Genomic DNA, 12,453 nt, shown 5'->3' with positions numbered 1-12,453 from the left:
TATGTTTGAGGAAAAAACACATTGAATAACAGACAGTCCTTAGTGCTATTAGCCCATAGAAACACATTGAATAACAGATAGTCCTTACTGCTATTAGCCCATAGAAACACATTGAATAACAGATAGTCCTTACTGCTATTAGCCAATAGAAACACATTGAATAACAGATAGTCCTTACTGCTATTAGCCAATAGAAACACATTGAATAACAGATAGTCCTTACTGCTATTAGCCCATAGAAACACATTGAATAACAGATAGCAGCCCCCCAAAAAATCTGAAGGAAGTTTGTTCTGAAGTGTCTGAGAGATATAAGAAAGATCAGGAAATATATAGATATTTTTTACATTATTTAACCCCTTATTTTTGGTACTAAACAGCCTCCATCTATACTTCCATAAATGTTTTCAACAAGTACAGGGGAACTTCAGACGAGTCGTGTGAGGCTGGTGGGGATCATAGAGCAAAACAACCAACATGTACGTATTCGTGAGAGTCTCACCTTGCCACAGAGGGGTCTCTTGAAGCTAGGGGGTACTATTTTTATGTTTGGAAAATGAACGTTCCCAAAGTACACGGCCTATTTCTCAGGACCAGATGCTAGAATATGCATATATATATATATATATATATATATATATATATATATATTGACAGATTAGGATAGAAAACACCCTAAAGTTTCCAAAACTGTCAAAATATTGTCTGTGAGTATAACAGAACTGATATTGCAGGCGAAACCCTGAGAAAAATCAAACCAGGAAGTGGCCTCTATTTTGAAAACTCCATGTTCCATAGCCTCCCATTGCACCATTTAAAGGGATATCAAGCAGATTTTCCTATCGCTTCCTCAAGGTGTCAACAGTCTTCAGACATAGTTTCTGGCTTTTATTTTGAAAAATGAGCCAGAACGATAACATCGAGTCAAGTGGTCACATGAGTTTTGCTCGCGCAACAGACTTTGGATAGGTATTGCTTTCCCCTCTTCTACTGTGAAAGACATTTGCGGTTGATATATTATCGATTATATATTTTAAAAACAACCTGAGGATGGATTATTGTCACATTCTGACCATAGTTCTGTTATCTTATTCTTTGTTTTAGTATGGTCAGGGCGTGAGTTGGGGTGGGCAGTCTATGTTTGTTTTTCTATGTTGGTTTTTGTGTTCGGCCTAGTATGGTTCTCAATCAGGCAGGTGTCGTTAGTTGTCTCTGATTAAGAATCATAATTAGGTAGCCTGGGTTTCACTTTTGGTTGGTGGGTGTTTGTTTCCGTGTGAGTGTTTTGGCCACACGGTACTGTTTCGGTTTTGTAAATTCACGTTGTTATTTTCTGTTTAGTGTTCTGAGTTTGAATAAAAATCATCATGAACAAAGCTGCTCTTCAGACGAAGAGGAGGAAATCCGTTACAATTATAAAAAAAGTTAGTACGGATATTATTTGGAATTTGTCTGCGTTGTCATGACCGCTTTTTCCTGTGGATTTCTGAACATAATGCGCCAAACAAGGTATTTTGGATATAAAAATAATCTTTATGGAACAAAAGGAACATTTGTTGTGTAACTGGGAGTCTCGTGAGTGAAAACATCCGAAGATCATCAAAGGTAAACGATTAATTTGGTTGCTTTTCTGATTTTCGTGACCAAGCTACCTGATGCTAAGTGTCCTTAATGTTTTGTCATGCGATCGATAAACTTAGCCAAACGCTTTCGCTGTAAAGCATAATTTCAAAATCTGAGACGACAGGTGGATTAACAAAAGGCTAAGCTGTGTTTTGCACTTGTGATTTCATGAATATGAATATTTTTTGTAATATTATTTGACTGAGGCGTTATGCTATTCAGCGGTTGCTGATGACAATTATCTCTAAAGGGTAGCGGCAAGAGGTTTTACAGTGCCTTCGGAAAGAATTCAGACCCCTTGACTTTCTCCACATTTTGTTACTTTACAGCCTTATTCTAAAATGGATTCAATAAAACCATTTCCAGAAATATCTTATTTATAAGACCTTTTGCTATGAGACTCGACACAGCTCAGGTGCATCCTGTTTCCATTGATCATCCTTGAGATGTTTCTACAACTTGATTGGATGGAGTCCAGCTGTGGTAAATTCAATTGATTGGACATGATTTGGAAAGGCACACACCTGTCTATATAAGGTCCCACGGATGACAGTGCATGTCAGAACAAAATCCAAGCCATGAGGTCAACGGAATTGTCCGTAGAGCTCTGAGGCAGGATTGTGTCGAGGCACATATCTGGAGTTCCCCAAGAACACAGTGGCCTCCATCACTTAAATGGCAGAAGTTTGGAACCACCAAGACTCTTCCTAGAGCTGGCCGCCCGGCTAAACTGAGCAATCGGGGGAGAAGGGCCTTGGTCAGGGAGGTGACCAAGAACCCGATGGTCACTGGCAGAGCTCTAGAGATCCTCTGTGGAGATGGGAGAACCTTCCAGAAGGACAACCATCTCTGCAGCACTCCACCAATCAGGCCTTTATGTTAGTGGCCAGACGGAAGCCACTCCTCAGTAAAAGGCACATGACAGCCCGCTTGGAATTTTACAAAAGGCACTTAAAGAAACCAGATTCTCTGGTCTGATGAAACCAAGATTAAACTCTTTGGCCTGAATGTCAAGCATCATGTCTGGAGGAAACCTGGCACCATCCATATGGTGAAGCATGGTGGTGGCAGCATCATGCTGTGGGGATGTTATTCAGCGGCAGGGACTGGAAGACTAGTCAGGATCGAGGCTAAGATGAACTGAGCAAAGTACAGAGGTCCTTGATGAAAACCTGCTCCAGAGCCTCAGGACCTTAGACTGGGGCGAAGGTTTACCTTCCAACAGGACAACAACCCTAAACACACAGCCCAGACAACGCGGGAGTGGCTTCGTGACACGTCTCGGGAATGTCCTTGAGTGGCCCAACCAGAGCCCGGACTTGAACCTGATCAAACATCTCTGGAGAGACCTGAAAATAGCTGTGCAGCAACGCTCCCCATCCAACCTGACAGAGTTTGAGAGGATCTGCAGAGAAGAATGGGAGAAACACACACACGCAATAGAGGTATCTTCTTGAGGATGGGGCTCTACCATAGCCGGCTGTGTACTGGCTGTAGCAGTCTGGGCAGCAGCGCTCTCTGGCACACAAGCACACAGGGGGCGCCACACACCACAGTTACAAATAATTATTGATCGATAAATCGAGGTCAATTGATCAGCAAATCAACTGACTGATTTGTTGACCGATTGATTACCTGATGAGTTCTATGAGTCTTTCCTCCAGATTGATTTTGGTGCGGTAGAGGTCATCCAGTTCAGCTGAGGTCCGGAGCTCATAGCTCTGTTTGTCCTGACAGGCTTTCCGTAGTCCCTCCCTCAGCTCCTCACAGGACCTCTGAGACACAACCAGGCTCTCTTCACTCCTGATATAATACCACAGAGACATAGATATAATACATGAGTATAATACAATGACTGACAGGTAAAGACTCACGTGGTCACAAAAGACACACAGAACTATATGTGACCGACCGCCTTGATTCAGTCTTATGTAGCAACATTTGAAATGGTGAATTTTTTTTTTTTTTTTTACATTGGATAAAAGTAGAGACTCAGAGCTACAAAATGTGTATATCATACACTGCATTTGAGGAAACAATGGGAAAGTATTTCTGCTTTGAAAGTTGATCAACTTGTAACTGCACTTTTGAGAAAAATGGCTTTTGAATGTTTTAGTACCTAGTGGAGAGCCCTTCTTAGTCTACACTCATTCAGCATCGTTCCCACCATCTTAAGCTTTAGCCCCACCCATCTCTTTAATGGTTGATCCAAGCATTCTGTGCTAACAGCAGTCAAGCACCCAAGCTAACTTGCTAGCTAATTCCAGACACAAATGAGAGAACAGCTAACTGAACATTACTCGCCGAGCTGGTTAGGCTGTAATGTTATCCAGAGTGTTGGTGACTGTAACTGTGCTGTCAGATTGTCCGTTGGTAAATTCAGAGCGCATACTGGGCACTCTGTCCGAGGAGTTGGGTTGATCCGAGCATTCTGACCTCACAACGGCAGTCAAGCACCCAAGCTATCTGGCTAACATTGGGCTAGCTACTTCCAGAAGCAAATGAGAGAACACCCCACTCTGACCATTTTACTCACCGTAGCACAGCTGGTTAGGCTGTTTTCATGTTATCCAGAGCGTTGGTGACTGTAACTGTAATGCTGGCAACAATTTAATTACGCTTTTTTTGCTGATGTTTACTAACATCGGCAATATTCAACGGGTGTTGAGCGTTCGTAAATTCATCAGTTATTCTGAGCTCTCTGGCACACTCGGACGAGAGTGCTCTGAAATCGGAGTAGATGGCCAGACAGAATTTACGAATGCATCCGTTACTTGCATATTGGAGTCTTTTGTTAAGACATGTAGCTAGCCCTAACCCTGCAGGTAGCTAACCAACCAGGTTCAATGTTAGCTAGCTAACAGTACACTTTAACTTGAAATGAAAACGACATTGTCAAAATTAGAAACGTGTATGTTAGGAATTTTATGAATAATGACTAAACAATATCTACATTTAAATAGAACTATAACTAATTAAACTCTACCCTGTTTTAAAATATCTGATTAATAATGTTAGTTCATAAGAAAGAGATTATGTAGCATGAACAAAGAGTAATTAAACATAATAAACACCATTCCAACTAGGTTGGGGAGGAATGGGTTGTGTGTTTTAAAGCAAAGAGGATAATTAACCTATGTTTGAACCGACTCAGCTATAACTCTGTGGCGATCAAATAAGACAGCGAGAGCCCCTCCAGGTTTTCTGTATCTGGAACTGTCTGCTAAGTGGTAAGACATTATGGTGAGACTTCAGGAGTTAATCCAGTTATATTGTGTGTCATGTGTTGGGGAGTTGGAATGAACTTTTGAACCTGCTTTGTCCTGGTCGAGAGGAGGAGATTCTTTTTATAACCTATGACATCATAATTTATATATAAACTGTTGTACATGGTTCTTTGGGCAGCGCGCTCCGAGAATAAATACTATTGACTCATTTTTAATGGACTGGTTTTGTCTATTTTATGCAAATAAGGATCTTTCAAATTCTTTTAAAAACAGACAGTGATTTTAATTGAATTGGTTAATGAACACATGTAGGAATGATAAAATTCCCATGACAGTGTATTATCTGAAAATGTAGCTAGCTAGACTATCTTATCCATATACATCATGGTTGGACGTTTCTCCCTGTCACAGATGCCAACCTTTCCCTTAGTTTGAGGATGTAATCCGGAGACAGGTGTTTCCTCCATCTCCTTAGCTATCATACTCTAATTCAATTCAACTGATTTCAAAAAGTGAGAGCAGAAAGTGGAGAGCAACACTTATGCAGTTCTACTAAGCAATATATTGTTTTTAAAGCTGCGTTAGACAGGATTACCTACACATTGACCAGCTCAAACAGAAGTGTGCTATATGGCAGACCAATCCGAACTCATCTTCCGGCATGTCCAGCCCATTAATTATCTCAGCCAATCATGGCTAGCGGGAAGGTTCCTGACTTTTTCCATGGCTAAACCAACTAGGCTCGTAATTGACCCATTTGACTCATATTTAAGGACATAACACCAGTTTGTTATTAAGCCACATGAAAGTTCACATGTTCCAGAAAGCATTTCTGCCAAACAATGCATTTTGATTAAAAATAAAAAAAGATTACATTCAAATGGTTGTCGTGTGAAGTAGTGACCCTCAACATTCACCTAGCTTCCTGAATCAGGTCACATATATAACAACAAAGTCACCTGGTGAGGTTGTGTTGCATCTCCTCCTCTCTCTGTTGTATTAGCTTCTGTGATGTGTTGTCCTCTAGAGGTTGATGATAGTCCTGCTTGTCACGCTGCACAACAAAAACAACAACAACAACGTGTTCAGTTGTTAGAAGGTCTTGGAGGGTCGAGGTTAAGAAGGAGTGAGAAGATAAAAAAATATGTGTGTGTGTTTGTGCCTGACCTCCATCTCCTCCAGTTTGGTCTTCAGGTATACATTATTCTCCTGTTCCACCTCCACTTCAGACCTCACAGTCTTCAGCTCTTCAGACAGAACCTGGGGTAGATAGACAACCTTTAACTAGAACACTGTGCATTAGATCACAAACAGTACCTGTACATGCAGTTCAGTACTGACCTGTGACTGTGGTTCTGTACTGACCTGTGACTGTGTCTGTAGCACTGTACTGGCCTGTGACTGTGTCTGTAGCACTATACTGACCTGTGACTGTGTCTGTAGCACTGTACTGGCCTGTGACTGTGTCTGTTGCACTATACTGACCTGTAACTACTGTGGTTCAGTACTGACCTGTAACTGTGGTTCTGTACTGGCCTGTGACTGTGGTTCTGTACTGACCTGTAACTGTGTCTGTAGCACTATACTGACCTGTAGCTGTGTCTGTAGCACTGTACTGGCCTGTAACTGTGTCTGTTGCACTATACTGACCTGTAACGGTGGTTCTGTACTGACCTGTAACGATGGTTCTGTACTGGCCTGTAACTGTGGTTCAGTATTGACCTGTAACTGTGGTTCAGCACTGGCCTGTAGTTGTGTCTGGTGACTCAGTACTGATCTATAACTGCGTCGGTGGTTCAGTACTGAACCTGTGTCCGTGTCTGTGTTTCAGCACTGGTCTGTGCCGCCGTCTGTGGTTCAGTACTGACCCGTGGCTGTGCCTGTGGTTCAGTACTGGCCTGTAACTGTGTCTGTAGTTATGCACTGACCTGTAACTGTGTCTGGTGGTTTATGGTCTGGTTGCTGAGCTGATAGCGGAGCGCCTGGATCTCCTCCTGCTGTGCCTCCTTCTGAGCCCTGACCTTTCCTTGCTCTTCTTTCCCCAGCCTCCCCTTCTCCTCCCGCTCCTTCAGCAGCTGCTCCTGCAGGCCGAGGTTTTCCTGCTGCAGGGAGGTCATGCTGGTGTTCAGCTCCTCCTGAAACCTGTTGGACAGCGCATCCCATCGCTCTCGCGCTTCCTCATTCTGGGCAGTGAGCCTGCATATGTGGACCCCGAGCTCTGCTGTCTCTCTGTTGGCGTGGTCCAGGGCCTCCCGGATGTCTCCATGCTCCAGGGCCAGACCCTCGTAGCGTGTCTTCAGGTTGTGGAGTTCCTCCCTGGCGGAGGCCAGCTCCAGGACTAGGCCTTGTGAAGCCTGAGCCTTGCGGCGCTGCTCCTGCCCCAGAGCCTCCTCCCTCTCCTGGGCCAGCAGCAGCTCCTCTACCTGCTGTCTGTTGAGCCCCTCCACCTGACTCCTTATCTGCAACTCTGCTCCCAGCTGCAGCCAGGCTCTCAGCTCCACAACCTCCGTCTGCAGCCGTAGCACTTCCCCCTGGCTACGCTGCAGCTGGGCCACCAACACAGCCGGGAGGAGGAGCTGCTGGGTCTGGGGACAGGGGGAGAGGTCCTGCGTCTGGGGCTCAGACTTAGAGGAAAGATGCTGGTTCTTCTCCATAGACAGTCCCTCTGCAGAACCAGCCTTATGTAGATTACTATGAGAACACTCTGCAGTCTCTTTCTCTGTCCCTAGCTTCTCCTTCTCTCCATCCATCTCTCCCTTCTCTCTCTCCTGCCCCGCCCCAGTCAGTCTGTCAGTGTTCTCCTCCTCCAATTGTCTGATCTTTTCTCTACTCTCCGTCAGTTCTCTGTCCCTGGACCTCAGCTCCTTCCTCAACTCCTGAAGCTGCTTCTCCATGGCCTTCCACTCCTGCACCTCCCTCTCCTCCTGCACCTCCCTCTTCTCCTTCCTCTTCTCTCCCTCTTTCTCCTCCTGCATCTCCCTCTTCTCCTGCACCTCCCTCTCCTCCTCCTGCAGAACCTGGGTCTGTTGTAGCGCTGCGTCCCTCTCCTCTCCCTCCTGCAGAACCTGGGTCTGTTGTAGCGCTGCGTCCCTCTCCTCTCCCTCCTGCAGAACCTGGGTCTGTTGTAGCGCTGCGTCCCTCTCCTCTCCCTCCTGCAGAACCTGGGTCTGTTGTAGCGCTGCGTCCCTCTCCTCTCCCTCCTGCAGAACCTGGGTCTGTGGTAGCGTTGCGTCCCTCTCCTCTCCCTCCTGCAGAACCTGGGTCTGTGGTAGCGTTGAGTCCTTCTCCTGCACATCAATCAATATCAAAGTAACATTCACTTTTGACACTTTTCCTTAGTGACATGAAATACAATACTAGGTGCCACACAGCAGAAATGTATTAATAATGGCCCATGTCCTAGTAGCAGACAAACGTTTGGTACCTGGCTGTCTAGTTTAGACAACAGATCCATGTTGTTGAGGTTGGCTGTCACAGCTTCCTGGTTGTGAGCCAATAGCTTCCCCTGCAGCTCTCTGACCTCGTTCCTCAGCCCCTCTGCCTCCTGGTCTAGCTCTCTGACTCGCTGTAACAATTTTGCCTGTCTCGCCTCTGATTGGTGCAGCAGCTCCTGCTGTCTGAGCTCTGAATGGTCAACCAGGATGCGTAGGTCGTCTGCGGCAGTGCAGGGTGTGGAGACTCCAAGTAGCTCCTCCCCCAGCTCCCCTAACTCCTCCCCCAGGTCAGCCAGCAAACTGGAACCGTATTCTTGAGCTTTGAACTCCTGCAACTAGAGAGACCGTCAGTCAGTCAGTCAGTAAATCAATCAATTGATTAATCAATCAGTACGTACCCCTGAGTAGCTGACCAGGCTGTTGACACTGGAACAGCGACTGGAAGGTTTCCAGAGGTGGGCGGAGTTAGACCCCAGAGTCCTCCTAGAGTTACAGACACAACAGTGAACTATAGTCATCTATATCACAACAGAGTGAACTATAGTCATTGTCATGTCTTTGGCTATGTCGGATTAAGTGATATGACATGCTATTCTATAAAATCCTTTCTCTGTAATTAATATTACCTGATCGAGCTAATCATGTAAATGTAATTAAATAGAAAGTCAGGGCACCACGAAATAATGTTTATCTCCCGAACAAACTCTTAAAGACCCAGTAATCTTTTACATCAATAGTAGTCAATATTAATCGTCACCTTATTTCAGTCTCATTTGAAGTCCTAGAATTCTTGGTTATCTTCACGAACCCTGGCTAACAAGTTGAATCAGCAATACAAAATTGGGTTTAATTATTTATTTACTAAATACCTAACTAATCACACAGAATTACATATACACAGAATGGATCATACATTGATTACAAATTATGTCATAAAGGAAAACGTCCCTAGCGGACGGAGAAGATATGACAGCTGGTTACACAATGGAAAGGGGGTTGGGTTTGAGTGAAAGAGCGGGAAGACTGAGGAACAAAGGGAGAAGCCATGCTTTCGTAAATACAGTATCTTATGCATTCTAAATTACCGCACATTTGGAAAAGGAAAATGCAATACATATTTACTCTGAGCTGCGCTTCGGGAGGTTGGTCATAGATGCTGGCCGTGTTGGCCAACAGAGATCTTCCTGTCCTCGGAAGAATGTCTCTGGTGGTAAACAGAATACGTTGTAGTATCTTCATTGTGAGTTAGACTGGATACTTTGTCCGTCCATTCCTAGCCCACGTTTACAGCTGTTGTTGCTAACTCAACGGCTAGGATGTCTCACTACTTTAGTGAATAAGAGTTCAAAGTTCATACCATTCACAGTCAAAGCTCACGCTGAGGTTGGCTTAGTTCTGTAGTTGACATGTTAGTAATTTTAATGTGGGACCGTCGTCCTCACAACAGGAGGTTACTTTTTCATCTAGGGCTTTATATAGTGGTAGTAGAGAGGGCATGTTTCATAGTTTACAACCAATGTCTCTTCATATAGGCGAGCCACTGAGTGAGCAGAGCTTTACCCTTATGAAAACCCAATTCTCTTATTTGGAAGCTAAAATTCCATTTCACCTTTTCACAAATAGTTTCATATTTAAACATTTAAATTGCACAACAATTCCATGTGAATCTGATAACTATAATGTGTAGACTTTCCAGGATACAGCTTATGTCATCCTATCATTAATAAGAATGTCTCAGATGACAACAGAACTGACATCATATTCATTTAGTACCAACTGGTTGGATTACCGAAATATGGTTCCTTTCCCCCCAACTTTTCATGTTTCCCGACTCTCTATGTTTAACAAAGGCTCTTCAAGAGTCCTTCAGTAGCGTCAAGAGAGAGAGGGGAGAAAGGTATGTATGGGTGGTCATAAACCTTACCCACAGGCCAACAACATGACATCATGTACAGTGGGGCAAAAAAGTATTTAGTCAGCCACCAATTGTGCAAGTTCTCCCACTTAAAGATGAGAGGCCTGTAATTTTCATCATAGGTACACTTCAACTATGACAGACAAAATGAGAAGAAAAATCCCGAAAATCACATTGTAGGATTTTTTATGAATTTATTTGCAAATTATGGTGGAAAATAAGTATTTGGTCAATAACAAAAGTTTATCTCAATACTTTGTTATATACCCTTTGATGGCAATGACAGAGGTCAAACGTTTTCTGTAAGTCTTCACAAGGTTTCCACACACTGTTGCCGGTATTTTGGCCCATTCCTCTATGCAGATCTTCTCTAGAGCAGTGATGTTTTGGGGCTGTTGCTGGGCAACACAGACTTTCAACTCCCTCCAAAGATTTTCTATGGGGTTGAGATCTGGAGACTGGCTAGGCCACTCCAGGACCTTGTAATGCTTCTTATGAAGCCACTCCGTTGTTGCCTGGGCGGTGTGTTTGGGATCATTGTCATGCTGAAAGACCCAGCCACGTTTCATCTTCAATGCCCTTGCTGGTGATTTTCTGGATTTTTTTTCTCGTTTTGTCTGTCATAGTTGAAGTGTACCTATGATTTATTACAGGCCTCTCTCATCTTTTTAAGTGGGAGAACTTGCACAATTGGTGGCTGACTAAATACTTTTTTGCCCCACTGTACCCCAACCAGAAGCCATGGATTACAGGCAACATTCGCACTGAGCTAAAGGGTAGAGCTGCCGCTTTCAAGGTGCGGGACTCTGACCTGGAAGCTTACAAGAAATCCCGCTATGCCCTGCGACGAACCATCAAACAGGCAAAGCGTCAATACAGGGCTAAGATTGAATCATACTACACCGGCTCCGACGCTCGTCAGATGTGGCAGGGCTTGCAAAACTATTACAGACTACAAAGGGAAGCACAGCCGCGAGCTGCCCAGTGACAGGAGCCTACCAGACGAGCTAAATCACTTCTATGCTTGCTTCGAGGCAAGCAACACTGAGGCATGCATGAGACCATCAGCTGTTCCGGACGACTGTGGGATCACGCTCTCCGCAGCCTTGTGTATGTTAACCTGTTTAAACGTCTTACTCACAAGGCTGCAGGGCCAGACGGACTACCAGGACGTGTGCTCCAGGCATGTGCTGACCAACTGGCAGGTGTCTTCACTGACATTTTCAACATGTCCCTGATTGAGTCTGTAATACCAACATGCTTCAAGCAGACCACTGTAGTCCCTGTGCCCAAGAACACAAAGGCAACCTGCCTAAATGACTACAGACCCTTAGCACTCACGTCTGTAGCCATGAAGTGCTTTGAAAGGCTGGTAATGGCTCACAACACCATTATCCCAGAAACCCACTCCAATTTGCATACAGCCCAAACAGATACACAATCTCTATTGCACTCCACACTGCCCTTTCCCACCTGGACAAAAGGAACACCTATGTGTGAATGCTATTAATTGACTACAGCTCAGCGTTCAACACCATAGTACCCTCAAAGCTCATCACTAAGCTAAGGACCATGGGACTAAACACCTCCCTTTGCAACTGCATCCTGGACTTCCTGACGGGCCTCCCCCAGGTTGTAAGGGTAGGTAACAACACCTGCTGCGCTGATCCTCAAAACAAGGGCCTCTCAGGGTTGTGTGCTTAGTCCCCTCCTGTACTCCCTGTTCACCCACAACTGCGTGGCCAAACACAACTCCAACACCATCAAGTTTGCTGACGACACAACGGTGGTAGGCCTGATCACCGACAACGATGAGACAGCCTATAGGGAGGTCAGAGACCTGGCAGTGTGGTGCCAGGACAACAACCTCTCCCTCAATGTGAGCAAGACAAAGGAGGTGATCGTGGACTACAGGAAAAGGAGTGCCAAACATGCCCCCATTCACATCGATGGGGCTACATTGGAATGGGTCGAGAGTTTCAAGTTCCTTGGTGTCCACATCACCAACGAGCTATCATGGTCCAAACACACCAAGACAGACGTGAAGAGGGCATGACAACGCTTTTTCTCCTCAGGAGACTGAAAAGATTTGGCATGGGTCCCCAGATACGAAAAAAGTTCTACAGCCGCACCATCGAGAGCATCCTGACCAGTTGCATCACCACCTGGTATGGCAACTGCTCAGCATCCGACCGTAAGGAGGTACAGAGGGTAGTGCGTACAGCCCAGTACATAACTGGGGCCAACCTTCCTG

General features: G+C 44.9%; 1 protein-coding gene across 3 annotated transcripts in view; it reads right to left on the bottom strand.

Annotated features, from left to right (window-relative positions):
* LOC139375761 (FYVE and coiled-coil domain-containing protein 1-like) overlaps positions 1-12,453 on the bottom strand; it is a 42,017-nt gene that overhangs the window by 20,693 nt on the left and 8,871 nt on the right. The window contains exons 7-12 of one of the 3 annotated variants that reach the window (XM_071117583.1): positions 8,683-8,767; positions 8,275-8,619; positions 6,779-8,137; positions 6,018-6,110; positions 5,810-5,904; positions 3,259-3,426 (exon numbers count right to left, since the gene is read on the bottom strand). In XM_071117583.1, the coding sequence (XP_070973684.1) occupies positions 3,259-3,426; positions 5,810-5,904; positions 6,018-6,110; positions 6,779-8,137; positions 8,275-8,619; positions 8,683-8,767 (2,145 nt within the window). The remainder of the gene's footprint in view (positions 1-3,258; positions 3,427-5,809; positions 5,905-6,017; positions 6,111-6,778; positions 8,138-8,274; positions 8,620-8,682; positions 8,768-12,453) is intronic. The other 2 variants (XM_071117584.1, XM_071117585.1) reach the window with 2 other exon arrangements.

The sequence above is a fragment of the Oncorhynchus clarkii genome, chromosome 20 (genome assembly GCF_045791955.1).
Source record: "Oncorhynchus clarkii lewisi isolate Uvic-CL-2024 chromosome 20, UVic_Ocla_1.0, whole genome shotgun sequence".
NCBI classification, from domain to species: Eukaryota; Metazoa; Chordata; class Actinopteri; order Salmoniformes; family Salmonidae; genus Oncorhynchus; species Oncorhynchus clarkii.
Note: the sequence above shows the minus strand (reverse complement) of the source record. Positions and strands in the feature narration are given on the sequence as shown.